Raw genomic sequence first — 15,141 nt, forward strand, 5'->3', positions numbered from 1 at the left:
CTTTGAAGGGAATGTGGAGTTATTCCTCGTTCCTCAAAACTGGATTGAATCTCCCTTGTGATTCTCCCTTGTGATGCTTTTGACCAACCACCGTTTGGTATCTTGAAGGCATGCTTTGGCCACCCTCGGAAGCATCATGTTTGGAAACCAGCATGGAACGTGACAGTCATGCACCCTCAATCATCCTTTCTAAGTTGGAAAAGGAATCAAAGAAAAAGGTGATATTTTATCAGGTGAGTTGTCGGCTGAAAAAGTGGTCGGTTACTTCTTTGGTTGCATGTCCTCTGCGTCCTTGTGCTAGCTTTTGAAGTGGATGAGTTCTTGGGTAACAATGAGGCCTTTGGGTGTCGAGTTGTCATCAAAGGTATCATCTTTGGATCGTGACCTTGTCCCTGCTCCCAACAACAATCATGTGATGAGTGTCTACCTCCGTGGGGCAGTCTTGGCTGTGGTGGGCATAGGTGTTGTACTCCGTGCAAGATGGTCCCTCAAATGGCTAAGTACATTCATCTTGGTAGTGTCTCCCCACGCTATAGCACATCACAGGTCTTCGAAGGTTGGGCCATCTTCCCAGTCCTCCTTGACCTCCTCCAATACTTACCTCATCTGGCCTGTGGATAATAGGGTCCACCCTTTTGGGTTTGTGATTGGTACAGTGTGGATAGTACCACCGAGGGTAATAATAAGGATTCACTACTACAGGAGCTTGGATTAGGTGGTGGATGCATAGGAGGAGACAAAGAAGGCTCCACCCAGTTCACACATGCAGATGTAGGGGCTAGACGTGAAGACCATGTACTGCTCATTGTCACTCTTTGGACAGCCACCACAAGAGGTTTTTCCGATGAATACTCCACCACCGACTCTACTCCAAGCCAGTCTGTTTATAATACCTGGACACTGACCACCAGCCACAATAGCCAGTATCAAGGCCATCACCACTCTAAGCATCTACAATGCCCTAACATAGCTTGCAACCTTCAAATTTGTCAAGCCTGCTGCCACCTCTATTGAAGACAAATTTACGTGAAGAAGTTGATTATCAAGTGGCTTGTGACTGAAGCAATGCAGCAGCCCCCAAAGTATTTATTTATGGAGCCGACAGCTCCACATCAGCATCAAGTATCTGCTGCATCTGAGAAGCACGAGGAATGGCCCCAACACAAGCAGCGATAGTCAGATGGAGACAACTCTTCCAGGATAGTGCATGCTTTGAGGAGTAATTTGTAGGCATTAAATACAGTCGTATGTCAGCTTGTAAGCTAAGTCTTTTGTTTACATATTTCTGCAAAAAGAGCAACAGTAAGTTAAATGCCCTTTCACACAGTCTCACGTGAGAAGATTTCAGTGATCTTTGATGCATTGGACAAAGCCACATTGAGTTGTAAGCCTAAACATTGAATGCATTATTGGGACAGTTTTGTTACATATTTTGAATGCAATTGCTTGCAGGTTAATATCCCTCAACAGTATGCATTTCTCAGAAAAGGACGAGGAAAATGCAAAGGGATGGCATGCAAGGGCTGGTTTGATGAGGAATGCAAAAAAGCTCTAGGAACTTGCATTTCTCTTGTGTCTCTAACTCACGTCCACCTTGTCTCTACCTCACAGCTGCGTTGTCATGTCCACCTCGCTTCAAGAGTCCAATGGACATCGTCCACGAACTCTATCAAGTATTTCCAGAGTTGTGTGTATTTCTTGGAGGACCACCTTGTTGCACAAGCGGCCCTAGGCCGGTGGTAATACTTCCACAGGTGTCATCGACCCACCCTTCAATAGAGCTGTAGAACAAACTTTAATGGACATGCATGTTTTACATACTTATTTTTTTTTATGGGTGAAAACTTTGAATGCTTTATATCACAAGGTGGCTATCCCAAAACTAGGAAGCTGAAAGATACATAGCTGGAAAATACATCAAGAGAACAGCTTTGTGTACGACAAATATACATCATACTCTATATAGTGAGTTTGCAGGCAATCAAAAAGAGATTGCTGCAAAGAACGACGAAATAATTTTTTGAAAGAAAAACTAGGGTCACCATAGACTCTATGGTTCCTATCTTTCTAGAGAGTCCAAAGTGCCCAATAACGAACCCAGGAAAAGAACAAGTCAAACTCCGGTCGGCGAGGATAAATCCCAAAAGGCCAGAAGAACCTGCCAAAAGTAGTATGAGGAAAGCATAATCGCAATCTCTGCTGAAGAATGCCAATGAAGTCACATGTGTTGGGGCAACGCCAAAAAATATGAGAAACAGACTCTCTGGGTGCAAAGCAACGACAACAAATATCTGGAGCAATACGCCGGCATGAAAGCAAGAGTCCAAAAGGAAAAACCCCCAATAGAATTGCTAGAGAAAGATCTGTTGTCAAAGAGGAAGCTTGGAATGCCACATCCGCCTCAAGCATTGTCACCACATTTGACTGGACGAGTCAATTCCCACATTTGATTTGCTCGAGTTGACACCCAAGGTGGAGGCAATAGAACTTTATACAAAGAGGACCCTGTAATGTGAGAACATACATACATACATATATATATATATATATATATATATATATATATGACTGAAGGGGCCACAAAAGGTGCTCAGGCCCTGTAAAACATTCTTGGGCATCCCTCAATGCATGACCAATGTATCCTGCTTGCAAAATATCTTATTTAGACTATTTGATAACTTAAAATTATTTCAATACTGCAAAGCGTAAAGATATACAGCCTGATATATATATATATATGCTCACAAATCTGAAGCTAACTTGATTGACTTCTTTCACACTCTCATCAATCTCTGTCTGCAAATGTGAAAGAATGTCACGTCTCTAAATCTTGTTAAAAAACATTTGACCAGTGACTTTTTAGATGGGCATATTTTTGGCAGACTACTGCGATGGATTCTCCAAAAACAAATTCTTATGACTGAGATTCAAAACATGTCGTATTTTTAGTAGGAAAAAATCTGTATTTTTTATAAGACAAACTTCTAAATGTGTTTTTAATCTCATCCTTGTCGTACTTTTCTTTTGGATCAATAAGAGGAATATGCTGAATGTATTGAAGAAACAAAAACATGATCCTTGGATATAGTCTTACCAGAAAGATAGGCCCATGAAATAATCATCGCGCACAATAGAGAGTGCCACAAGCTCAAAGATGAAGAGAGTCAAGCATACTAGGTAGATATGTATAACATAGGGATCGGCTGCCTTGGGGAGAAATGCCTTAATAAAATCATGAGAAAATAGAGCTATGACTACAGCAGGAACGATAAGGAATGCCCAATATTTGCTGTCTAAAAATTGATTCAGTCTCACTGCATGGGGATGTGTCCTCAGTATCCGCCAGAATGAAGCTTCATGTGATGAAACCTGTATTGATAATGGACTCCTCCCTTTCATGAGATCTTTCTCAAAAGAAGATCCTTCCCAGGGTGCTGACTTGTCCCACGGAAAATGAAATGAACCAATTTGAAAAGATGATCCAATATGTCCACCTGCTTGTGAATGTTTGCTCCCATTTCCCATCAGCTTAATTTGTTGGAATCCAACCTTTGTTGAAGGATCACCAGATTTTATGGCTTGATCATGGACAGACCTTACAGATGACTCGCGGCTAGAGTTCAAAACTGAATCACGAGAGAATTTTCTTCCTGATAGCCGTCCATGCAGTCCCACATTGTTATCCTCAAGCGGGCCTCCAACAAGAAGACTTAAGGGACGTTCTGCACGTTTTCCAACTTCAAAATTGTCATGGGAGGAGTAATGTACTTTGTTCTTTGTTATGGAAGAAGGCTCGGAAGCATTTGCTCCCTGAGTATAATAATGATGCTGATGTCCTTCCTTTTTTGCAGATCTAGCTGTTGCATCAAAGCCTGATTGTTTTTCTTGTAACACTCCAGAGTCAAATGTGCTGAGTATTTCAGCTAAACTCTGCAAAATGAAAACAACATAGCAAATTTGAAGAGAGATAAGAATATGTTATCACAGTAACTGCAGAGGAAAATAGAAACATTAATGCAAATGTGTGCATTGGGGCTGAAGTTGAAAGGCAACAATCAAAACCTCAGAACGACAGATAACTTTAGAAGGCACCTAAAGGCACATCAAAAAATCTACTAGAAAGTGGCCTTTAAAAAGGATTCTCAAATGAAAATGGATTCAAACCATAAGGCACACAGAAAGCCACATAAGAGGGCATGGTGGATTATGTACGAATATGGCAGCCATGGTTCAATTTCAAAAATGAAAGAGAAGCTGAGGAGAAGGAACCTCTCACAAAGTGTAGCTCTAATTGATTCAATGTCACTAATCTCTGATCCAAGCCGTCCTTTCAAGTCAAGTGAAATGAGCATTGTTTCATGAAAGCCAGTATTTTATCCCACATCACAATTATGAAGGCAAGTACATAATCCAAACAAAACAAAAGTAGTTATGATGATGTAAGAGACGGGAGAGCCAATATAGTGAAGTGTCTTCAAAGTCCATCGTAGTGGGACCAATGCAATGATTCCACACTCAAAAGTAACCTAGCCACTATGTCGTTGCAGTCTCAGAATTTCCCAAGAACCTGTCCCACTGGCTCATATTTCCAATGTGACATGCTGATTTCCATGAGGTCCTTACGATGAAAAGGTGCATCCAAGGTGTGAGATTAGAAACAATCTCCCAAAGCAACCAGTTAGTATAGGTAACGGTGGTCCTGGTTGGGATTGGAATATGGAGATCATCCATTTGTGATATTTCACCATCAACAAAGGGCATTTTGTCAAAGAGAGTCTGATCTTCTGCCTTAAGACTCATGCAGTAAAGCTGGCTAGCACGAGTCCTGAAAAACAACCCAAGTAGCAGTGATCCTCACCAGTTGTACATCCCGTGCAGATGGTCATACACTGAATGCAATACCATAAACAATGACTTGCACTCTTCTCCAAGCCTAACATTATGGAGACCTGCCCATCCTTTAGAATACACAGTGCCCCAGATTGAGTAAAGCAAACAAAAAATGCAATCTTTCTTTCCCAAAGAAAGAGTGCGCAATCAATGAAGCCTGATAATTGCCTTGATCTTATCCAATGAGGAAAAGCTACTATGCCAATGATGGACTCTTAAAAGTATTAGATAGTTGATCTTGGTAGTACATTGAAAGGACTTGATAGTCTTCCAAGATAGTCTCTGCTCCTCTAGGTCCAACAAACTAAGCCAGAGTCATAGGATCGATTGGACCCTGCAGCGTGGTCTCAAAGATTGCTCTCTAGAATGGATCAATGGTCAAGATTTCCTAAGGTGAAAATCGCTCTGCTTATGTGTCACTCATTCAAGTCCAAACTACATCCTCATCTGTTGTAGATCTTTGCTCTCTCTGTTACATGAAGTACCAAAAGAGCCTGGAATCAGAGTCTGCTAACATTTCAATTGCCTCCGTGGAGAAGTTGATCCTCTCAACAAATGAGGGTGGACTAAATAACATTGATGTAGATGGTCAGTGTAAATCTTTGCCTTGCAAGTTGATTGTTAGGGATTTTATGCCAAGGTGAGAGCCGCGGACAAGATTTTTAGGCTGCTCACTATGTGGAATAGTTTTGTTCAGGATGATCATGGCATGCCTCTTAGAGCTGTCAGGGCAGCCAGAAGGTGTCACATGTAAGCGCCGGGTGCAGGGTCCCAATCCCAGCCCTGCAGTCTCCAGAGACTCCCAAAAAATCCCAGGAGGGATACTCTGGAGGTCTTCAAATCTGTCCATATATTCAAGGGTCACTTTATGAGTTGTTTTTCATATGGGGCTATTGTCCCCTAAATCCATGTGTCTTAAGTGCACAAGGCCCCCTCAATTACAATGCCACAGATGAGGTTATTGGCCCAACCACAAATGTTCCAACAACCCGCCATGGGCCAAGCACCAAGTACAATAACTGACCACCCACACAGGGCAGGGTCAGCACAACACGAAGGGTCACACAGAACAGTCAGAGGGCCAGGCCAACACAATGCACAGGGTACAACACAAATCGCTGCCAGTGACCAGTCAGAACAAAGTCGCCCCAAGTGCAGCAACAATCAAAGACTGCCAGTGAGAAATCACATCAAGGTCTGCGCCATGCCATAGACAAACGGACAGTCAGCTGCCAGTGAGCAGCCACCGTCTCAAGTCCAAATCTGCAGACAGCCACCAATGAGCAGCCGCCGCCAAATTTCGGACAATCTGCAGGGCTTTGCCATGCTCTGATACCACTGTCAGGGAACCCAGAAGCTGCCACATGTAAGCGCCAGGTGCGGGGTCCCAAACCCATCCCATAGCCACACTGCAGCCTCCAGAGCCTCCCAAAAATCCCAGGAGGGATACGATAGAGGTCTTCAAATCTTCCCATGTATTCAAGGGTTACTTAATTATATCTTTGCACGTGGGCCAATTGTCCCCTAAATCCACGTGTCTTCATGTGCACAAGGCCTTCTCGATTACAATGCTACACACGAGGGGATTGGGCCAACCACAAATGTTTCAACAAGAGCATCAGGATATATGCAATGGTCTAGGTGGGAGAGACGTCCAGCTACCACGGTGGGGACTTGGTAGACTGCATCACAAGGGATAGCAGACGGCCCAACCCCATGAGATGGATGGGTACCTTCTCAAGCATAGGCATTCCTTTTCAAGTGATTGATTTTTTGGGAGAGGCAGATGGTCCTATTGTATTTTCAATGCAGTCTGGTGGTAGGTTGGTGAGATCACAATATGATATTGATATTATTCAAGAAGAACTATTGAAGTTTTCATCTGCATGAACTTCCAATGCAACAATATCCACTAGTCAATGGTTGTTCTCATTTCACATAAGAGTATCCAATAATTATATATTTGGCCATTTTGAGATGAAGTCAGGGAAAACATGCCCTTTTTCCTGGGCACTACTGGTATATCCATGGTATGAAAAAGCTTCATATTGAATCTGTACATATCCTGACTTACAACACCTGAGAACTGACTGTTCATGATGATCTTGTATTCACCAAAAGGTCAAAATTATGCAGATTGCAAAGTTATGGAATTGTGGTGGACGGTGATAGTAAGGTATAAGATAGTGGACAAACCTGAAAAAAACAGATTGAAGAGTACTGTCTTGGCATACATTTGCATAATTATAATATCTGGAGGAAGGAAAAACCCACAATAGCATCCTAAATGGTTCAAAGAGAAAAACTGCAGTCTGGTGTGGAAGAACAAAGCGTCTGCATTTTGAAAACATATGGTTTAGACATCTATACACAAAGATCTAGTATGCCACTAAGAAAGGCTATATATTGCACCAACGATGGTATAAAGAAATCAAATAGGAAGTTATTCCATTCAAACCAACAAACCATATCATTTGCCCCTACTCATACAGTTCTCATAGCAAATGACTGAACAGAGAGCACATATACATAAGACGCCTATGCTACATGTCTCCTGAGGCATGGAAGTTGAATATGAATATCTCGAATATTTTGAATATTTTAGTGGGACAAAAGGGTAAGTGCATCCCTCTCTGCTAAATCGAGGATACTGTTTACTTTGTAGATGTTTCTTTCAAAAAATAGAATACATGTCCATATCATCATTCAAACACCTATTTGAGATACATAAATTTTAAGCTTCTACTTTATCCTGTTTTGCTTATGTAATCAAACCAGTGAACCTCACATGCATGCTTCATCAGTAATCTCTGCTGCATTGAGTATATTGGTTATTTTTAGATGTTTCCTTTGACAAATAGAAAATATGCCCATATCATCTGGCATATACCTATATGAGATATTGAATTTCGTAGCTCCTACTTTACCTTGTATTCATATGTAATCAACCTGTAGACCACACATGCATACTTCATCAGTTGATCTCGCCACATATCTTGGGCCTTGCATGGATTCAAGGTGATATTGGAATGACTTCCATGGATTTTGTGCGAGACCTATAAGGAGATCAATAAAACATGACTCTACTTAGCTCCCCAGAGTGAATTGCTCCATTGATAGACAAATCCCTTGAATTTGAAAAATCAATCATGGAATAGCAGTCCGGCTTTCCTTAAGTGTGCTTGGCCTTCCCTTCCTTCTTTTCTATGTATGAAAACTTTTAACCACAATGATTGTGCGATCTCCTGGAGTCATAATGACTCCAGGCCCTTGTGATTCCGTTCCAGTAGAGGGCCCTAATTTGAGAAGGGGTCTTATTAAAGGATTCTACTTTGGCACATACATTACTTGGAAGTGGTTGGGGCTTAAAATTTCCATTGGGAACGGCTGCTGCTCCCCGACTCCTGCTGCCCTTCCTGCTCCCCTCCTTGCTGCCCCTCCTGCTCCTCCTTCCTGCTCCCCTCCTTGCTGCCCCCTCCCTCCCCTCCTTGCTGCCTCCTCCCTCCCCTCCCCCCTACCTCCTGCTCCCCCCTGCCTCCCCTCCCTCTCTCCCCTTCCCTACCACCCGCGCTGCTGCCAGCCCCTTCCCCGCACGCTGCTGCAGCCCCTCCCCCCCGCGCTGCTGCCTGCCTGCATGCCCCCCCCGCGCTGCTCCCTGCACAGCCCGCCCCCCCCCCCTGCGCTGTTTCTTTGCTCCCCCCCCCTCTCCTCCTCTCCTCTACCCTCCCCTCCTCTCCCCTCCTCCTCCTGCCCCCTTCCCTTCTCTGACGACGACTCCTCTCCTTGCTCAATCCTCTCTCTCCCTCCCTCCTTTCACCCTCTCCCTTCATTAGGTGTACCCCAATTTTCTTTTGGGGGTCTCTTGGGCTTCAGGAAAGCGGACAGAGTTTTTTTTTGTGTGTTTGATCGGCCTTCCCCACCTCAATTGACGAATGGGTACCCATTCAGCCAATCCGTTACCGTACACACCGGCTGCGAGAACCGTCACTTTCTCAAAAGACGGTAGCAGAGATCCCCCCTCTTCCTGGCAAGCCTTCGTCGGCTGTTGAGGCAGTCACGATGGAAGGGGTACCCAGGGTTAGGGTCTTTGTCGAGGACCCTAACATTTCAGATGACCACATCATGCTACAGTGACCCGATGGGTCATTCTTTCGCCAGAGATTCGAGGTTACAGGTCGTCAGGACCAGTGCAGGATTTGAAGATCCTCCGGACACTTCGCCAGAGATTGCCCAAAGAAGAAGAAGAGGCCAAAAAAGCAACCAGCTTGTACTAGGTTATGACGGAGATCAGGAGCAGGACCTATCGCTCCACAGGCACTGCCTCAAACACGGGCCCCCCCTCCTCCTAGGGCTGCCCGAGTCCCTCCTGCACACCGCACTACCTCTGGCCCCCGGTGGGTTTCGGTCGCGGTTAGGCCCTCTACTTCAGATCATACTTCCATCGCTCCGGAGACTACTCCTCAGGAGCCTCGAGAGGCTACCCCCGTGGAGCCTATTATTCAGGAGCCTTCTTTTGCTCCACCACACACGATCAGGCTCTGCCTTCTTCAGCAGCCCAGGGCGTTGCACCTCGTCCGCAGCACTTCTTGATCAGGACGCAGCATAGGTGCCTCCTTCTATTGACAGAGGGAAAGGGGTCTTACATTCTTTCCCTACTTCGGTAGGAATCCTTCGGACCCCTTCCCCAGGACTGGCTCAGCGGAATTCCTTTTCCGCTCTTGAGAACCTCTCTGACCTCCCAGATGATGATTTTGTACCCTCCACTTTCGGAGAGCCAGTTATCGGCATCCTCCTTGAGAGATCCTTCTCTCTCACACTAGGGGACTTTCCTCCCCTTGGACCTCGTGTGTATGACAGGAGGTCAGCTCCGGTAGAGGGTTCTTTATCCGCCACTAGGTCGGGTAAGGTATTCCAACCCGCTTCCTCCTGCCGATGAGGATAGCTAGTTGGAATATACAGGGGTTGGGCGGCATCCCTCATCGCCGTCGCAGACAGCTGATAAGGAATCAGCTTCATCCAAGCGTGTCAGGTGGTTCCTTAGACATTCTTTTTCTACAGGAACACAAACTGGATGCCAGAGATTGTTACAAGTCAGGTAAGCTGCTTTCAGGCCGGATGTTTTGGCTTCCTGTCCTGGGAACCAGAGGAGGTACTTGCATATCAATTTCAGACTCTATCCTCCCTCTGGTCATTGGACACGGTACCATCACCCCCTCCAAGGCCCAGTGGATTTTGCTTATGGTTGACGGACGTAAGGTTGGTTTCCTCAACCTCTACGCTTCGAATAACAGAGGGGACCGTGTTCTTTTTTGGAGAGAGTTGCTCTCATAGATTCTTGGATTATTGGAGGTGACTTCAACATGGTTGAGGCACCATCTGATAAGAAAGGGGGAAGAGAAGGTGGTATTCACTCCCTTGAGAGAGTAGCTTGGGATGCCTTCTTGTTCAGATTCAGTGGCAGAGATGTTTGGTCAGATGATGCATTTCATATTCAATCTCAGTCACTCTTGTTTTCGTGGTCGAACCGTAGGGTGCAGATGCCTTTCCATGCTCGGATTGACAGATTCTATGTGGATGACTGGGCTCTTGATAGAGGGGGGACAGTTTACATTGCACCTGGTGTTTCCACCTCCGATCATTTTCTGGTAGTTTTGTCCATCTCGGAGCCCCATCTGAGAGGACGATCTTCCAGTATCAGGATCCCCGACGCCTTATACACAGATGATACTCTCACAGAGGCAGTCTTGGAGATCTGGGTTTCTCACATGCAGGGGCGGGTGGCTGCACCTTCACATGTGGCCACAACACTTGCCAGTATCAACGACTTTTATCATTATGTCGCTAGTACTAGGCGAGGTGAGCTACACAGGCGGGAGATCGGTATCCGCCGGCAGTTGACAGCCCTACAGAGGGAGGAGCAGAAATGACCCTCAGATGGTTGGATCCAGGAGCGCCTTGCTGCAGCAAGGGCTCACTTACAGACATTGCTAGATCAGAGAGCAACGTATGCCTTCCATGCACAGGAGTCTTTTTGGATACAGATGGGAGGGAGAGTCAATAAACATTTTTTCTCTACACTTGGTCCCAGACATAGTAGAGAGAGTGTCAGGCAGCTTATTGACTCTGACGGGGTTTTGCAGTCTCATCCAGATACCATCATGCACTTAGCGACATATTTTTATGCCTCCCTTCTTTCTGCAGACCCTGACACACAGGCCAGAGATGTGACTAGAGATGCGGTTTGGCAACGTTTACCTATGTTGGTCACACCAGAGATGATATGCTCACTTGATGCACAATTTACCAACACAGAATTCAAGATTGCTCTCTCCGCCCTTCATAAGGGCAAGTGCCCTGGTTCAGATGGTCTTACTCCATCTTTTTTTATAGCCTTTTGGGATATGATAGGTGATCATATTACTTCAGCTCTGTAGGGCATTTGGTACTCGGGTGAGATGCCTGACTCACCTTATCTCGAAAGGTGGCAATAGGAATTTTGTATCCCATTGCAGACCCATCACTCTTTTGGGCACTCTATACAAAATTCTTGCCAAGGCGATCAGCATCAGATTGCAGCCCCTTATTCCAGCACTCATCCATGATACTCAGACAGGCTTTGTGCATGGCAGGAGAATATTTGATAACATCTTTTCCTTCTGGGAAGCCTCAGAGTGGGCTATGCAGAGCAGGCAGAGGCTGGCAATTCTACTCTTGGACTTTGAGAAAGCCTATGACAGAGTAGATTGGGGTTTTCTTGAGGGCACTCTTCTACAATTCAGATTTTCAGATGCATGGATTAGAGGGGTGCCCTCCGTTTACAGATCAGCCCACAGCCAGGTTTTGATTGGAGGGGTAAGGGGTGACAGGTTTCAAATTTCCAGATCAGTCCGTCAAGGATGCCCTTTAGCCCCCTTCCTTTCTCTTTTTGTGGTTGAAGCTATGAGTATCTTTCTTAGATCTCAAGCTGGTTTATATGGGCTGAGATTGCCCTTGAGACAGGAGCAGGAGCTTCTGGACTGTGAGTTGGCTGATGTCACTGCCATTTTTTTTTTTTTTCCATGAAAAAGACTTCTATTAAGTAAGAACAAAAACCCGCGAGAGCAAGCTCAAAGCGGAATACATCATGAAATCATGAGGATAATAAAAAACCCCCTCAGAGTGAGGTGGAAAGAAACCAAGGCTGAGGCTGAAAGTGCCATCTCAACCCTGTAGTAGATTCAGAGAAGAAAGGAGAATCCTTCCATTCCCTGAAGAAAGAAGCCCTCCTAGCTGAGGCTGCACGGGAGTCCCCCTGCATACCCGTCCATACGGCCATCAGAGTGTGTACGATGTCTGTCCAGATACTAGCCAATGTGTGCGAGGGATGAACCTGAGTACCCTCCATAGCCTCTGTGCATCTGGATCTCCAGATATGCCAGGCTGCTATGCTCGCTATAATCTCCCAAGAAGTATCCACAGAGGCATGTACAGCTGTAAAAGGACGGTGTGTAACCACATCCAACGAGCAGAGCTCAACCCGATGATGTCGAACTGAAATGGCCCGGGAGGAGTCAAGTCCCTCATAGAAAACCTGAGGTCCTGTAAGAGAAAGCCAAGCCACCGAGCCCCAAGTCATAAAGAGTGGGGAATGGGCAAAGTGACTGAAGATCCTGGCTATCCCCATCCAAATCAATCTCGCCTGTCTGCAATCCCATAAGCAATGCTGAATAGACTCCGAAGCAGAAAGGCAACGAGGGCAAGTAGGGTCGGCTCCGAATCTGGACCTCCAAAGGTTCACTGCAATCCCTCCATGAATAGAAAGCCAAAAGAAGATAGTGATCTTTCTATTCCTGTGGGATTTCCAGAGCCTCCTCCAGAAGTACCTCTGCTGATCCGCAGTAATACCAAAAGTCTCCCAATGAGGAACTCTGGAGGGTCTCCAACCTCTACTACTGAGCTGAAATCTCCTGGCATTACTGACCGTGTAACGAAAGAAGGGGATGGTCTTCTCTCGATGCCCCGCATCAATCCACTCCCACTCTCCGGGGTCCCACTGTAAATACCTGATGGGAACTCCTCCATAGAGCCAAAGTCTCCAAGACCCGGTGGAGAGTAACTGGGGGTCAGGGTCTAAGAACCACTCTGAATCTGATCCCTGCATCAAAAGGCCTACGACCCTGATAGGCTGAAAAGCAGACTCAAGCAATATATCATCTGTAGATCTGAGCAATCTGCCACCATCCTGGACACTGAAAACCAAAGCATCCTCCTGTGCACCTCGGAAGGCTAAGACCTGAAGTGGAACCCCGCCTCTCGAGAAAGTACCTGCCCAAGTGGAGGTAGTGAGAGGCATATCATCTGTGTCTATCCAAGCCTCTGGAAGGGCTGACTCAATCTGCAAGATCCTCCCTGCACTCCCTCTGAGATGTCCTATCAACCCTGACTTGGTTTCCTCTGGAAGCCTACGGAAGGCTTTCCAAGATCCCAAAGAAGAAGCAGGTCCCCTCTCCCACCTGGCCCACTGCATGTAGAGTGAGGCACCCAGTGGTCTGCCACGATCATCTAAAATACTGTCGTTCCACATGATGGGCTGCCTATCAATCTCTTCCCGGGAGGAAGGAGGAATCCTCCGAAGAGAGCTTCTGAAACTAGCCCAAGCTTTCAGAATGGCAACCATGAGAGGGGATGAAGGTGATCTGAGGTGTGCTGAGGTGAAAATCCATCTAACACTGCTCATCCAGTCTCCTCCTGAGGAAGGTGTGCACCTCTGTATGCTGCTGATAAGAAAGTCCTTCCACGGTTCCTGTCCTGGCATAAGTCCTCGCACCACTATCTTGCAAAGTAAGGCTCTGCACTGTAAATCTGGATCAATAATGTCACTGCCATTTTTATTGAGGCCTCCTCGCGCTTTCTGGATAGCCTTGGATATCTTTTTCTCAGCTGCAAGAGCACACATTAACTGGCATAAATCATTTGGCTTTTGGATCAGTGATGAGGACACTCCAAACTGGGGAGTTGACTTTGGCTTCTCCTGGATTCAGAGGGGTGTTCCTATCAGGTATTTGGGATGCCAGGTAGGGTTGGGCATCTCTCCAGCACAGTAGTTTACACCAGTACTGGAGAGTATAAGGAAAAAGCTTCTCTTCTAGAGCTCAGCCAAACTTAACCTTGCATCTAAAGTTGTGGTAGTGAACCAGGTTCTCTTGGCCACCGCCTGGTTTGTGTGTTCATGCTAGTGCCGGTCTAGAGAGTGCATCACTCAGCTCATTAGACCAATCAGAAATTTTTTATGGAGTGGACTCGATGGCACGGCAGATGTTACAATGAGGGTGGTCTGGGAGACCATTATTCTCCCTACATGTGAAGGGGACCTTAATATCATTGACCCGGGCCTACAATGCAGGGCATTGCTTTGTAAGGTGGCGGTGAGGGGTCTCACACTTGGGCAGGAACCTTGGAATGACTTCTTTTTTGGACGCATTCAGGCTTGCACACCTACCTTGGGAGATGATTGGGTGGACAGCCCTCGCTGGATTTTTACTTCCGCCCCTCTCAGATCTCCTGCATCTCCTCTCATGGCTGCCATTCTGAAAGCTTGGGGCAGCTTCAGGAATACACTTTGCAGGATTCCGCCCTCTACCCTAGAACAGATTGATAGGCAGCCGGTCATTTGGAATGACCGTATTCTTGATGAGCATGGTAGACCATTGGGCACTTTGCATTGCATGCAGTGGTCTAGATGGGAGAGAGGCCCCGCCTTCACAGTAGGCACTTGGAAAGCATTTATCAGGCTTCCTAAGGATCAGAGACTACAGTCCGTGAGTCACCTCAGAGGGGTAGCATGCAGGATTCAGCAAATAGATGCAGCCATCCCGATGGACTGGACAATTGATATGCCTATTACTTCTGCCACTTGGATGGGAGCTTTCTCGAGGACAGCAGTTCCTCTTCAAGTGATCGCTCTTCGAGGTGTTGGGGAGACCATTGGGCACTTCGCATTACATGCAGTGGTCTAGATGGGAGAGAGGCCCCGCCTTCACAGTAGGCACTTGGAAAGCATTTATCAGGCTTCCTAAGGATCAGAGACTACAGTCCGTGAGTCACCTCAGAGGGGTAGCATGCAGGATTCAGCAAATAGATGCAGCCATCCCGATGGACTGGACAGTTGATATGCCTATTACTTCTACCACTTGGATGGGAGCTTTCTCGAGGACAGCAGTTCCTCTTCAAGTGATTGCTCTTCGAGTTGTTGGGGAGGATGCAATTGTCTTT

The 15,141-nt window shown here is 46.1% G+C and overlaps 1 protein-coding gene across 1 annotated transcript in view; it reads right to left on the reverse strand.

Annotated features, from left to right (window-relative positions):
• The window catches only part of LOC147902798 (uncharacterized), a 281,519-nt gene that overhangs the window by 139,480 nt on the left and 126,898 nt on the right, over nt 1-15,141 (reverse strand). The window contains exon 8 of the mRNA XM_087374222.1: nt 3,095-3,930. Coding sequence (XP_087230348.1) covers nt 3,095-3,930 — 836 coding nt within the window. The remainder of the gene's footprint in view (nt 1-3,094; nt 3,931-15,141) is intronic.

Source organism: Dipteris shenzhenensis, chromosome 4 (genome assembly GCF_047967505.1).
Source record: "Dipteris shenzhenensis isolate YYH24624 ecotype China chromosome 4, Dip_SZ_1.0, whole genome shotgun sequence".
NCBI classification, from domain to species: domain Eukaryota; kingdom Viridiplantae; phylum Streptophyta; class Polypodiopsida; order Gleicheniales; family Dipteridaceae; genus Dipteris; species Dipteris shenzhenensis.